Below are 14,292 nucleotides of genomic sequence, written 5' to 3' on the forward strand. Positions count from 1 at the left end.
TTCTCACTTTCTGGGGTTAGCATTTTGAATGAAAATATTGATAAGGAATAATGCACATTTCCCTGTCTTTAAAAGTTATTTTTGAGGCTTCATAAAGACTTGCGTCTTTATGATACTCCTAGGGAGCATCAGTTGCTTATCATCCTGTAAAACTGTGAGGCTCTCTGAGTTTGGGACTTGTAGGTCTGTTTGTCTTGAAGTGCATTGGGCCAGATTGCTGCGCTGGTGATTCCCTTCTAATTTTATTGTCCTCCCTCTTCTCACCCCTAGGTGATCTGGGACCTATGAATTCTTAAAATGAGTCAACTGAAGTTCCCTTCCAGGAAAGCCTTACGGGGAGTAGAATCCAAATTAAGTAGGACAGAAGGAGGAGGAGGAAGGTCATGTAAAGATGGAGAAAGGGGAAAGAAGGCTTCAGGTTTAAGAAAATATCAGAGCTTATATATTTTTCTCTCAACCTATTTTGATATAATTTCAGATTTACAGGAAAGTTGCAAAAATAGTGTAGAAAATTCTTAGAGACTTTTTGCCAAGTTTCCCTAAATGTTGATGTTTTACCAAATATATGTTATCCATCCCTCTCCCTCCTTCCCCTCTACCTCTCATACACACATGCATGCATGATTTTTCAATGAACCATTTGAGAGTCAGTTGTAGGCATGATACCCTTTTACTCATACCTTAATGTACTTATAAGGACATTCATTAGCACAGTAAAAATAACAAAATAAGGAAATTAACTTTGTAACAAAATAAGGAAATTAACTTTGATATAACACTATTATTTAATCTGTAGATCTTATTTAGTTTTTACCCATAATGTTTTTAATAGTAAAAGGAAATCCCAGATCATGTGTTGCATTCAGTTGTCATGTCTCATAAGATGCCTTTAATTTGGAACAGTTACTCAGTCTTTGTCTTTCATGACTTTGACATCTTTGAAAGTACAGGCCAATTTTCTTGATAATGTTGATTATGCCTTGTTTCTTTTCCTGGTCCAGGATTCAGTCCAGGATCATACATTGCATTTGATTGTCGTGTCTTTTCAGTTTCCTTAAACTTTCTTTTTATTTCTTGGTGTTGATGTTTTTGAAGAGTACAAGCCAATTATTCTTTTAGAATGTCCCACAGTGTGGGTTTGTCTGATGTTTCCTTAGACTCAGATTGTGCACTTTTGATAGGAAAAATGCAGGAGTGACTCTCTGTCCTTTTAGAGCATCAGTCATTATTAGGACACACATGCTGTTGGTTTGCCCTGTAACTGGTGATAATAACTTTTATCACTTGATTAATTTGCTGTATGCCAGGTTTTTCCACCATAAAATTACTTTCATACCTCTAAATTAATAAGTATCTTGTAGGAAGATACTTTGAGATAATGTAAATATCTCATCACTCCTCAAACTTTTACCCACTATTTTTAGCACTGATTGATCATTTTTATCTTAAACAATTATTACCCTAATGTTTACCAAACAGTATTTTCTAATTCTGTCTACATATCATGATAAGCTTTCTACAAGAGAAAGAACTTTCCTTTCCCCCCATTTACATACATACATTTATCTATGTATGTAAGGGTAGACTTCATGATTCTTATTTTACTCAATGGGTTATAATCCTTTACTGTGTTATTTATTTGGATGCGCACGATGTCCTGGGTTTGGCAAGTGGGCACCCCTTTAAGCTGGCTAATGTGTCCTCTGTTCGTTCCCATCATTCTTTGAGTGGTTTCTTATGTTTTAGCTCAAGAAGCTCGTCTCTGGGTGCCTGGGTGGCTCAGTCAGTTAAGCATCAGCCTTCAGCTTGGGTCATGGTCCCAGCTTCCTGGGATTGAGCCCCACGTCAGTCTCCCTGCTCAGCGGGGAGCCTGCTTCTCCCTCTCCAGCTCCCCCTGCTTGTGTTCCCTCTCTCACTGCCTCTCTCTCTGTCAAATAAATAAATAAATAAATCTTAAAAAAAAGAAGCTTGTCCCTGAAATCGGCCATTTCTCCAAGAAGTCCTGGTTTCTTTTGGTGAAGAATGGCATTTTGAAATGAAGATTTGGGTGTTAGGGTCCTTGGGGGTCTGTGGGTTTGTAGCGGCCTTTTTTTTTTTTTTTTTTTTAGGTTTATTTATTTATTTTGAGAGAGAACGGGGGGGTTGGGTAGCAGAGCAGAGGGAAAGAGAATCCCAAGTTGAGCGTGGAGCCTGATGCGGGGCTTGATCCCAGGACCTTGAAATCAGGACCTGAGCTGAAACCAAGAGTCAGACCCTTAACTGACTGAGCCACCCAGTAGCCCCTAGCTGCCATATCTGAAGCATTTTGTGAAAAAACATTGTAAGAGGAAGCTCTAGAGACATGAAGCTACTGGCCGACCATCTCATTGTAAGAGTCTAGGAAAATGCATCGAATTGAAATGATTTTAGTTGGATACAGGGTTATAACGAAAGAACGAGAGGGAGAGAGAGGAGAGAAGGGTGGAATAAAATCATTCCAGAGAAACAACCACAAAAGAGTTGAACATTGTGTCAAAAACATTTCAAAACCAACTAAGAGAAAGTAGTAACAACGTTAGAAGCAGTGAGAAAAAGTATAAATAAAATTTATAAAAATCAGAAATGAGATGGAGAAAAGGGAATTTGAAAAGAGAAAAAGTAGGAGTTAGGCAAGAACTAGAAATAAAAGCATATTAGAAATGAAGACTAAGTTAAAGTGAATACAGGAACAAATCTACCATGGATAATATCTGAAGATAGAGGATGAAAAGGAAGGGAAAAAAAAAAAGAAATGAGGAAAGAAAAAAGACTTGGGGTAAAGTCACTGAAGGAAACCACAACAGTGAAACAATAAAATACAATAAACTTTCATTCAAGAAAACTTGACTGAAATAAAGTAGGACTGAAATACATATAGAAAGGGCTCACTTTGCACATGGGAAAATCAAGTGAGAACAGCTATATCAAGGTGAACTTTTTTTTTAAAAGATTTTATTTGTTTACTTATCTATCTATCCACCTATCTATTTGAGAGAGAGACACCACTAGCAGGAGGGAGGGGCAGAGGGAGAAGCAGACTCCCCGCTGAGCAGGGAGCCTGATGTGGGGCTCAATCGCAGGACCCTGGGATCATGACCTGAGTTGAAATCAAGAATCAGATGCTTAATGGACTGAGCCACCCAGGTGCCCCTGACACTTGAACTTTAAAATAAAATCCCTTTGTTATTCAGGCAAAAGGTCTAAATTTCTTGAAAAAGAAGGAAACAAGATTGTCATCAGACTAATTGACAGTAATGAATAGTTAAGAAATTCAGTAAAAGAATCTATGAGACAAGGGTTTTACATCTGGCCACACTGAACTTCAGGTATAAAGGCCCTAAGCAGTCTGTTACAAAGATGTGACAATTCAGGAACAATGTTCCTGTGAGCCCTTCCCAAGATATCCACTGGGGACTGAGCTTTAGAAAACCAAGTGAATAAAGAGACATTAACATAAGAGCTGTTAATGAGACATTAAATATATGTGTAGCTGTAGAACTTCAAACTAAATGAAGTTTACAAAGGAGACAGTGTAGTGTGTAATGGCTACATAATCTGACAGTGTAGATACAGTGTAACTGTAAAAATGTGAGGCAGCAGAGGGGGAGGGCATGTGCATAGTGGTAAAGCTCGCTCACTGCCTTTTCAAAAAAAAGCAGCTTTACTGCAGAGTAATTAATTACCTTTTATTTTTTTTTTGACTAATTACCTTTTAAATGTTAATTGAGAGTAAAAGACAATTACCTGAAATGAGATGGTGAAGAAGAGGAGAAAAAAGAGGTTTTGGCTAATGTTAGTATTGTTTATAGAACAAAGAAATGGAAAATAGTCCAAAAATAGAACTAAAGTGTTATATAAAGTTATTTGTATATGCTAAGGTAACCAGAAAAACAAAAATACAAACCTTTCTAAACGCCAAAAGATAGATTTTAAAAAGTGTATGTTCAAATAAAATAGATCACATAGTGAGAGACTGTGCATACACACACACACATATCAAAAACTTATATGATATTTGGCAATATGACAAAATTGAGGGCATACCTATTGATAATATCAATAAATGTTAATGGGCTTAGTCTTCTATTAAAAGTAAAAAAATGGTTCAGGTTGACTCAGAAAGCAAAACCCACTCCTGCGCCATATGTACAGGAGACCTACCTAATGGAGAGATTCTGAAAGGGTTAAAATACAAGGATGGACAAAGATATATAAAAATCAAATCAAATAGAAAAGAAAGTAGGAGTGTCAGTCTTGGCATTTCATAAAGGTAGAATTCAGATCAGAAAGCATTATGAGATAAAAGGGTACTTGATAATGATTAAAGCTGCAATGCATGGTAAAAAGAAATGGGGACCATCTACATACAGTCAGGGAGTGTTCTCCTGGATATCTTGTTTTATGAAAATAGAAAAAATGTATAAAGAATGAAGGAGGGGGGAGTATATGAATGTGTATATGTGTTCATTTTTAAAAAATAAAAGAATAAGTCTATTTAAAAAGTTACCTGTGTGGGGAGGTGCCTGGGTGGCTCAGTGGGTTAAGCGTCTGCCTTCAGCTCGGGTCATGATCGCAGGGTCCTGGGATTGAGTCCCTGCCTTGGACTCCCTGCTCAGCGGGAAGCCTGCTTCTCCCTCTCCCTCTGCCCCTTCCCCCACTCACGCTCACATGCTCTCTCATTCCGTCTCTCTCTCTCAAATAAATAAAATCTTTAAGGAAAAAAAAAAGTTACCTGTGGGGAAGGAAAGAAATAGAATGAAGTGAGGGACAGGGATAGAAGCTAGATTTTCTGAATGTACCTATTTTGTAGATTTGAATTTTGAACTATGTATTTTATACAACTATAAAACAAAATTAAATTTTAAAAAAATTTCTAAAAAACAAAAAAGCATAGAAATGTAACTGTGTATGGAGATTGTGAAGTGACCACTCAGAGAACTATTTCTTTGAAATAGTTGAAACCAAACTGTTGGCTTTCAGATACAGTAATATAAGTGTACATCCCTAATAGGGATAAAACATAGCAACAGCAACAGAAGTAAGCTGTTTTCAGTAATCATTGTTAGTGGCAAAGTTGATGTTATTTTGAAGTAGTATTTGGGTATTGTGGGATTAAGTCATAATGAAATGTGTGAGAGCTAGGATTTTCAGCAGGAAAGAAAGGAAACAGAAGTTGGATAAATGAAGTTAATAGAAACAGTGTCTTCATGAATTTGTATTGGAAGTATCAATATGAACTCCTGATGTGATTTATGTCTTTAAAAAAGGGGAAGGTATTTCTTAGTCCTAGATATTGAAAAAGCCTAGAAACACAAACAGCATAAAGAATATTAAAAAATGAGCACCCTCAGCACCCTAATTATGACCTCTAAATACCATTTCACCTGAATAAGTTAGAGCTCCTTGGAGAAGGAGCCGATTCCTGGGCTGGGGCAGGAAAGGTACAAGCTGAGCCTGGGACACCGTTCATACCAAAAGTAAGAAAGATGTCAGTGACTGTTTACTAGGGTCATGTGTCAAAAAAGATTCCCTCTGGTTAAAGACAGGACAGAGTGAGCATTAGTAGGACAATAGCTGCGATGGCCTGGAACATGTTATATGTGATGTAGTCTATAATTTCCTAGTGAGACTTGTAAACAGAACTCTCACTGATTGCCTTTGGAGGATGCTAGCGAAGCCCCAAAATGTGGCCTTTTGGGGCTCTCTGTCACCGAGCAGGTGTTGATTTTAATTCAGGAATTTGTAACTCCCACCCTGGGTGACGTGAGACCCCCTTTTCTTTTGCTCAGAAGACAGCAGACCTGTTGTAGTCTTACTACCTACCTGCCTTCAACAGTCCTTTTAAATTAGTGTACCTTTTGAGCTTGTTAGTGAATATAATATAGATTTCTTGTAGATACAGGGAAAGATAAAGAGAATCAAACAAATATCCTGACTTTTTTCTTTGAACTACACCTCAGGGTAATGAAGTAGTTGAAGAAGTGAAATTTTTCTTTATAGAATATTTTGGTTAGTAAACAAAAAAAGGGATGATGGAAAAATCACCATTTTTAGTCCCTAATGAATCAGTGTATCTATGTAGTGACCATTAAAAGCTGCTAACACCACAAAAGAAGAGACAACCAGACTGAATGTGCTTCTTGATGGATGTGATAGAAGGTTACAACTCCACTTATGAACTGTTCTCGACAGCCCCCTCCAAAAAGAGTCAGATCTGAATTCGATCAAGCCTGTAGCCCTAAATATTGATTTATAGAAAATACAGAGGTCAGTGGAGCAGCTGGTTACCACCCACAGGGAGGCAGCCAGTAAAAGCAGACGCAGAAGAACTCTAAACAGACAAAAGGCTCTCTCTCAACAGCAAATATGCTGCTAGAGAGAGAGAGTGGGGAGATGGAGGGGGAGAAAGAACATATGGATTAAAAGAGACTTGAGCAATATATCAGCCATTTGCAGTATATGTATCTCATTGGGATCCTGATTTGACCAAGCAAATTGGAAAAACCATTTATGAGACATATGCGGAAATTTAAAAATGGACTAGATATTTTTTATTGAAGAATTATTGTTAATTTTTAAGGGTGTGATATTGTGCTTATATAAAAAGTTATTTACTTTTAGAAATACACACTAGGGTGCCTGGGTGACTCACTCGGTTAAGTGTCCAACTTGTGATTTCAGCTCAGGTCATGCATGGTCTCATGGGTTGTGGGATTGAGCCCCATGTCAGGCTCTGCACTCAGCGGGGAGTCTGCTTGAGATTCTCTCTCTCCCTCTCCCTCTGTTCCTTCCCCTCTCGCACACTCTTTCTCTGTCTCTCTCTCAAATATATTAATAAAAATCTTTAGAAATACATACTGAGATTAAACTGGATGAACTTATATGGTACAATTATATGATACTAGGAATTGGCTTTTAAATAATCTGTGGTTGGGTGAGGTGGACTGTGTGAGGGTGTAGATCATCAGGGATTGGCAAAATATCTGTAAAGGACCAGAGAGTAAATATTTTAGGCTTTCCAGGCCATGTGATCCCTGTTACAGCTACCTAATGTTACCTTTGTAGTGCAAAGCAGCCCTAGACAATGTGTAAACAAATGGGCATGACTGCATTCCAATAAAACTCTAATTATAAAAATAGACAGTAGGCTGAAGTTAGCCCCCAGGTTGTAGTTTGCCAACAACTCCGGGAAAGACCATGAAGTGACAGTTGTTGAAGCTGGGGTACATGGGGTCATTATACTCTTTTCTCTACTTTTATATATATTTGAGGATTCCCATCATTAAAAAAAAAAGTAGCTAACTTTTGGATAAAATTGGGCCCACCTGGGGTGCCTGGGTGGCTCAGTTGGTTAAGCGTCTGCCTTCAGCTCAGGTCATGATCCCAGGGTCCTGGATCGAACCCTGCATTGGATTCCCTGCTCAGTGGGGAGTCTGCTTCTCCCTCTCCCTCTGTCCCTCCCCTGCTTGTGCTCTCTCGCTGTCTCTCTGTCAGATAAATAAATAAAATCTTAAAAAAAAAAATTGGGCCCAACTCCCTGTTACTGTATTCTCTTTGTTTTGTGTACACCTCTTATTAAACTAATCAGGAAGTAGATCTATCTAGAGGGGGATTTTTTTAAGCTCTGAAAGAAGTAATTTGTTGGACTCAGATAATAAAAGTACAAATGCATCTCTAAATCACTTTCACTGGTTTAACTTCTCTGTATTAGGTTGAGTTTAGTTTCCCTGTGTTCTGTAGCTGACATTATGAGTAGTCATTTGTTTACTCATTTATTCCCTCATCTAGGCATCAGAGATAAAGTGTCTGATTGGGATGAGTTTCTGCGGCAGACCCTGATGGGAGCATGTAGCCCTCCTGTTCCGCTGCTAGAAGGCGTGAGTATTATTGCTTGCAGAATCAGTGTGGAAAACCCGTCTCATCTTCAGTGATATTTTCTGTCCAAGGAATCTTAAAATTGGTTGCTCATTTATCACTCTAAAGCAAATAAGCATTTTTACTACAGACATGACAATGGGTATTGGTGGGTTTAAACTTATCCTCAAGAGGTTGCCAACTGGTACCTTACTTAGTGCCTAAAATGTTCTGAATTTGTTGCTAACACGTAAAAATCTAGTTTTCCAGATTCTTCAATGAAGTTGGAAAATGTGGCCTTTTGGGGCTCTCTGTCACCGAGCAGGTGTTGATTTTAATTCAGGAATTTATAACTCCCACCCTGGGTGACGTGAGACCCCCTTTTCTTTTGCTCAGAAGACAGCAGACCTGTTGTATTCTTACTACCTACCTGCCTTCAACAGTCCTTTTAAATTAGTGTACCTTTTGAGCTTGTTAGTGAATATAATATAGATTTCTTGTTTTTGTGAAATCAATTTGTTGGTTATGACATTTCTAAGTTATATTTTGTTACTTTCTGTCATACCAGTTACATTCTTTGTGGCATATGTGAAATGCAACGTATGAACATTCCAATTTCTCCGTATTTTTGCTTACACTTGTTAGTGTCTTTTGGTTATAGCTATGCTAGTGAATATGAAGCAGTTTCTCGTTTTGATTTGCATTTTCCTAATGACAAATGATGTTGAGTATCTTTTTCTGTACTGTTTGCCATTTGTATATCTTTTTGGGTTTTTTTTTTAAGATTTTATGTATTTATTTAACAGAGAGCACAAGTAAGGGGAGTGGCAGGCAGAGGGAGAGAGAGAAGCAGGCTCCATGCAGAGCAAGGGGAGCCCAGTGCGGGACTTGATTCTAGAACCCCGGGATCATGACCTGAGCTGAAGGCAGTCACTTAACCAACTGAACCACCCAGGCACCCACCATTTGTATATCTTCTTTGGGGAAATGTCTTTGCCCATTTTAAAAAATGGATTGTCTTTTTATTATAGAATTGTAAGAGTTCCTTATAGCTGATAACAAGTCCAGTCAGATACATGATTTCCAAATATTTTGTGGACTGTCTTTTCATTTTCTTAATGATATTGTTTGCAGCACAAAAGTTTATGTTGATATAGTCCAGTTTATCTATTTTGTTGTTGTTGCTTGTACTTTTGGTATCATATCTAATTAGGCTTTGTTTAACGCAAGGTTACAAAGATTTACTGCTATATTTTCTATGTGTTTTATAGTTTTGACTCTTACATCTCATTCTGTGATCCATTCACATTCCCCTTTAAAACTCGATTGGTAAATACTCTATTTCCAGCTAACCTTTATATTTTATCCTCTGACTCATTGCATTATGCTTAGCCAGGGCCTGGTACACGCTAAACAAACAGTCAGTAAAATTTTAATGAATGAATGAAATCACGAACAAATGATTTAATAAATATCCAGCTGTACATTGACCTTGATTCTGCCATCCTGATTTTTAGCTGTGAACGTGTTCCTCCATTTGTACATATGTTCTTTTGTATATATATGAATATGTAAGTGTCGCAGAGCTCTTCTTATTAGGGAAAAAAAATGTAAGTCTGAATATAAAGAAACGGTTAAGTGATGATATTGGAATCATTGTTCCCTTTTATTATTTATTGTAGCTTTTTTTTTTTTTAAAGATTTTATTTGAGAGAGCAAGCGAGCTCTGGGGGGGACGGACAGAGGGAGAAGGAGAAACAGGCTCCCCGCCGAGCAAGGAGCCCGATGTGGGGCTCGATTCCAGGACCTTGGGATCATGACCTGAGCTGAAGGCAGACAACACTTAACCAACTGAGCCACCCAAACACCCCTACTGTAGCTTTTAATATGTATCTAGAGAGTGATAATTAAACTTTTCCGTTCCATCAGCATAATCAAAACACTGTGTTCATAGGAACATTGTTGTGAAATGAGTAAAAAATCAGAAACTACTGAAGTGCCATCAGCATATAAGTGGATAAATTACTGCCCATTTATAATACAGAATATCAGCAAAACAGTATAAAAGAATAAAGATTAAATGTGCTAGAATAGATAGCTGTGATGTATAAAGTGGCAAACATGAATTGAAAAAGAGTATACAGTGCCCCATTTTCCAAAAAAAACATGAGAGAGACAGACACAGGTAGATGTTGACTTGGGTCTAGAAAACCTAATCTCAGAGTGGGCGCCAAAGTGTTTATCATGGTTCTTTCTTGGAGGTGGGATTGTAGCGGATTTTGACTTTTGTCATGTTTGATTTTTTGTTTAATGGTGATCATATTTGCTTTTACAATCAGACTAATAATGATAATTTAAAATTTTTTACTAGATGAAACTATACAACATAGTCCCAGAGACAGAGGTCTGTTAGAATAGTTTTGTTGCATTATAAGTAGAATTTTCTTTAAGATAAACATTTTCATGTCATCTAGAAATAATACTATAGGGACTTGTATGAAATTAGGCCTTGCAGTGTCATGGCTTTGAGTGGGTAGAAATATAAAGGCTCATTGGAGATCCTTTACAGCTTGACTTTTTAAAATACTGTGTGAACTTCTCATAATCGTTTTCACCTCTTGTACCTGCAGCTCCGCAACGGGAGGAATCCTTTAGATCTCATTGCTCCAGGCTCCAGGCTAGAATGTCAAGCTTTCCGGGACTCATTAAGCACTTGGATTGTTACTGTAGTAGAAAACATTGGGGGAAGGCTGAAGCTGCGTTATGAAGGACTTGAAAGTTCTGACAATTTTGAGCATTGGTTGTATTACTTGGATCCGTTTCTTCATCACGTTGGTTGGGCTGCTCAACAAGGATATGAGCTTCAGCCCCCATTAGGTGAAGAGTAATTTTTCTCTTAACTGTTACATTATTGTTACGTTTTTATTAATGTTGAGACAAAAAAAGTATTATTCTGCATATTACAAAAGTGTAATAGAGATGTTGCAAAAAAACTTATATTTGATTAAGTGCCTATTTTTCTTTTGGTTTATTAATTTAGTAATTTGTCATACCTCTTGTACCTTATGGACTCCTGCTCCAACTCATATTGACCTCCTACCAAAATTGAAGAAAAATTTTCTGAGTAGCATTTAGATAGATATAGGAGTAGGATAGGTCTTAGGATAGGTCTTGGTTCAAAGTGAATTGTTGATTAGAAGAAATAACAACAATCTCAAAACTGGAGTTACTGTTTTAAAGCAATTTGCACTTCTTATTGTGTGCTTCAGTTTGGGTGTTATATTATTTTATGGCCTGCAGCAGTCCTGATGATCTTGCTGTGGGTATTTTCACCAGGCCTACTACGCAGGCTCTGAACAGAGGGGACAAAGTACTGAAGTTACGGTGCAGGCTCTGAATGGAGAGGGCATAAGTGCGCTGGAGTCCTTTCTTTCCCCATGGAAAGTGACTTTCTGTTTACATGAATGCTTTCAGAACAGATGTAAAGTGTGTACGTTCTCCTCATTTAAAATGTCCTGTCTTGTTTTACAAAAGCCATCCGGCATCTGAAAAGTGAAGCTGAGTGGCAAGAGATCCTGGCCAAAGTGAAAGAGGAGGAGGAAGAGCCATTGCCGTCATACTTATTTAAGGTAAAACCAAAACGGGATGGTGGGTGCTCACCTTCTCCTGGCAGGTCGGGCAGTCGGGGGTGGCACCGAGCGCACAGCCAGCCAGCCGGCAGGTCAGTAAGGATACCGGGGTGTCTGAAGCAGAAAGCTTCAAGAGCTTTGAAGGCTGGAGCGATGCGCATCCTGTTTCTCTTCCAAAAGTAGTCTAGGTTTTCTCCTAACATTCTCCAAAAGTATTTGAGTCTTTTCTTGTCCACTCTTTTTTTTTTTTAAGATTTTATTTATCTATCTATCTATCTATCTATCTATCTATCTATCTATCTATCTATCTATCTATTTATTTGAGAGAGAGAGAGAGAGAAACAGCATGAGAGGGGAGAGGGTCAGAGGGAGAAGCAGACTCCCCGCCGAGCATGGAGCCCGATGCGGGACTCGATCCCGGGACTCCAGGATCATGACCTGAGCCGAAGGCAGTCGCTTAACCAACTGAGCCACCCAGGCGCCCTTTCTTGTCCACTCTTAACTGCATAGCCCCAATGCATTATAAAATAAACTTGTTCTCCTCCAGATGGCCTTTGTGTACCAAATACGGAGAGTGGGAGTACTTCCTGTGTTTTTGTTTCTGAATAATTTTTTCCAGGAAAGAAAATATAGGATTAAATTATTTACCAGGAACTGGACAGTTTTATTTTAATTAATTAAGAGTAGTATTCAGCTATATATGAGTATAAAATGAATGTGAAAATACTGTATTTTTATTCCCTGTTGGTGTTTACATTTCAGGACAAACAAGTGATTAGCACTCATTCATTCTCTGTAAATATGAAGTTGGAAGCTGTGGACCCCTGGTCTCCTTTTGGGATCTCTCCTGCTACAGTTGTTAAGGTAAAATGGGGGCAGCTCTTTTGGTACGAATACCTGTCAGGGTGACTGGTTTAGGAAAGTAGTTAGAGTTTTGATCGTCAGGCTCTGCTAATCTGAGCCATGTTTCTCCTAAACTGTGAGGCCAGAATGACTTCTGTGCACATTTTGCATTTGTACTGGCCAGTTCTCTGTGGCCCAGCCAACCAAAGCTTAGGCGCCAGAGTAGTGGGGCATGGTCTTTGGGGCAGGCCTTGAGGTGCGTAACTAGAGGGGACTTACCCGGCAGGCAGGCCGTGGTGTCTGAGAAGTCTGGGCGCGGGTGACAGTGTCAGAGTCCCCCCAGGTGCAAGGCTCAGTGGGGGACGTGGGGGTGGGGCAGGTGGTCCGTGTCATGAGATCTGTCCAGGGTTGCTCCAGAATGGAGTCCAGAGTCCAGACTCAGACTCCAGTCTTTCGGAAGGCTGCCAAAAGTAAGGCTTCTATTGAGCGTAAGCACAGGAGCTGGGCAGGTTGTCCGGCCCTGGTAACTCTGTTACTGGCCCTGAGGCACAAGACAAGGGGTTAGTTCAGGACTAGAGTAGAGCCCGCTTACCCAGAGTAGAGCCAGAAGAGAAGTGTGATTAGAGGAGTGGTTGCTTGGATGCCAAGTTAGTCTGATCTCTTGAGATTTAATTTTTTTTTTTTTTTTTTTTTTTTTGGCCTTAGGAGAAGATGATTCTAAGAACAGGGAGGGATTCTGACCCTGCAGTGGGGTCAGAGGCCCTTTCTGGAGTCTGAAGGGCCGTGGGGTGTCAGGGAGCCAGGGCAGGTTAATAAAACCTTTTTAGCATTTGAAACTAGGCTAGGATCCAGAAATCTAATGTACAAGTTGTGGTAGACTCCTCACTCAGTCTGAACTAAATTTTGTTTGGAGCCTAAATACTTAGATTTGGACCCAGGTTCTGCTTCTTTCTTGCTGGGTAAAATGGGGCAAGTTGTTTAACCTCTTCTTAAATCCAGTTTCCTTATCTGCAAAATGGGGTTGATCATGGTACCTACCTTATTATGTTGTAAGGAAGGTTAAAACTGAGTTAATGCATGAAAAGCATGTAATTAAAACAGTGCCTGACACATAGGTAACATTTATTGAGTGCTTAGTGTTATTATTCATACCCACTATGGCTATGCAGTTTTGTAACATGTTTGTCCACGCCAAGGAAATGACACACACATATGTGTCCTTTCATACATGCACATAAAACCATTTGTCTGTGATGTTTGTTTGATTGTATGCGCAGGTTTTTGATGAGAAGTACTTCCTGGTGGAAATGGATGATTTGCGACCAGAGAATCATGCACGGCGATCTTTTGTGTGCCATGCTGACAGTCCTGGTATTTTCCCCGTGCAGTGGAGTCTGAAGAATGGTTTACACATCAGCCCCCCTCCTGGTAGGTGGTGGTTCTGTTCTGAATTGTTCATCAAGGGCTTATTTTTATGAAGGATTTGTCAGATGGCATCACCTGGATCTTTTGTCTCTCTCTCCCTCCTCATTGCCCCAGCCTGTCCTTAACATTTTTGAGTTCCAAGACAAATAGAAATGAAGGCCTTGATTCCATATATTTACATATTTACAAGATATAAGTTAAGCTCAAAAACTATTAAATATTAAGTATGTTCTGTCCTCCTACCTTGACAAATATATCTTCATAACGGCCTGGGGTTTCATGCAGGTTCCTAGTTTGCTCCCCCTTGTGTCTGTTGTGAGGGCACAGAGGAGTGAGGGTAGGGTGCACAGGGAGTGTCAGGAGCTGACGTATGAGAAAACGGCTCAATACCAGAGCTGGGAGGTAGGAGGCAGATGACTGATGGTTTCTGGGCATCCCCTTGGAGTAAGGCTCATCAGACTTCAGAGGAAGGTTTATGATTAAGAGCAGGACTCAGAGAAGCTGTAAGGTAGGAAAGCAGCAA

General features: G+C 39.2%; 1 protein-coding gene across 4 annotated transcripts in view; it reads left to right on the forward strand.

The window, feature by feature from the left end:
* Window positions 1–14,292, forward strand: part of SFMBT1 (Scm like with four mbt domains 1) — a 130,247-nt gene that overhangs the window by 87,443 nt on the left and 28,512 nt on the right. For all 4 annotated transcript variants that reach the window (XM_034998072.1, XM_034998069.1, XM_034998073.1 and 1 more), the window contains 5 exons: window positions 7,807–7,895; window positions 10,503–10,749; window positions 11,407–11,501; window positions 12,264–12,365; window positions 13,622–13,772. In XM_034998072.1, coding sequence (XP_034853963.1) covers window positions 7,807–7,895; window positions 10,503–10,749; window positions 11,407–11,501; window positions 12,264–12,365; window positions 13,622–13,772 — 684 coding nt within the window. The remainder of the gene's footprint in view (window positions 1–7,806; window positions 7,896–10,502; window positions 10,750–11,406; window positions 11,502–12,263; window positions 12,366–13,621; window positions 13,773–14,292) is intronic.

Source organism: Mirounga leonina, unplaced genomic scaffold, assembly GCF_011800145.1.
Source record: "Mirounga leonina isolate KUSES-001 unplaced genomic scaffold, KU_Mleo_1.0 Mir_94, whole genome shotgun sequence".
Taxonomy (NCBI): domain Eukaryota; kingdom Metazoa; phylum Chordata; class Mammalia; order Carnivora; family Phocidae; genus Mirounga; species Mirounga leonina.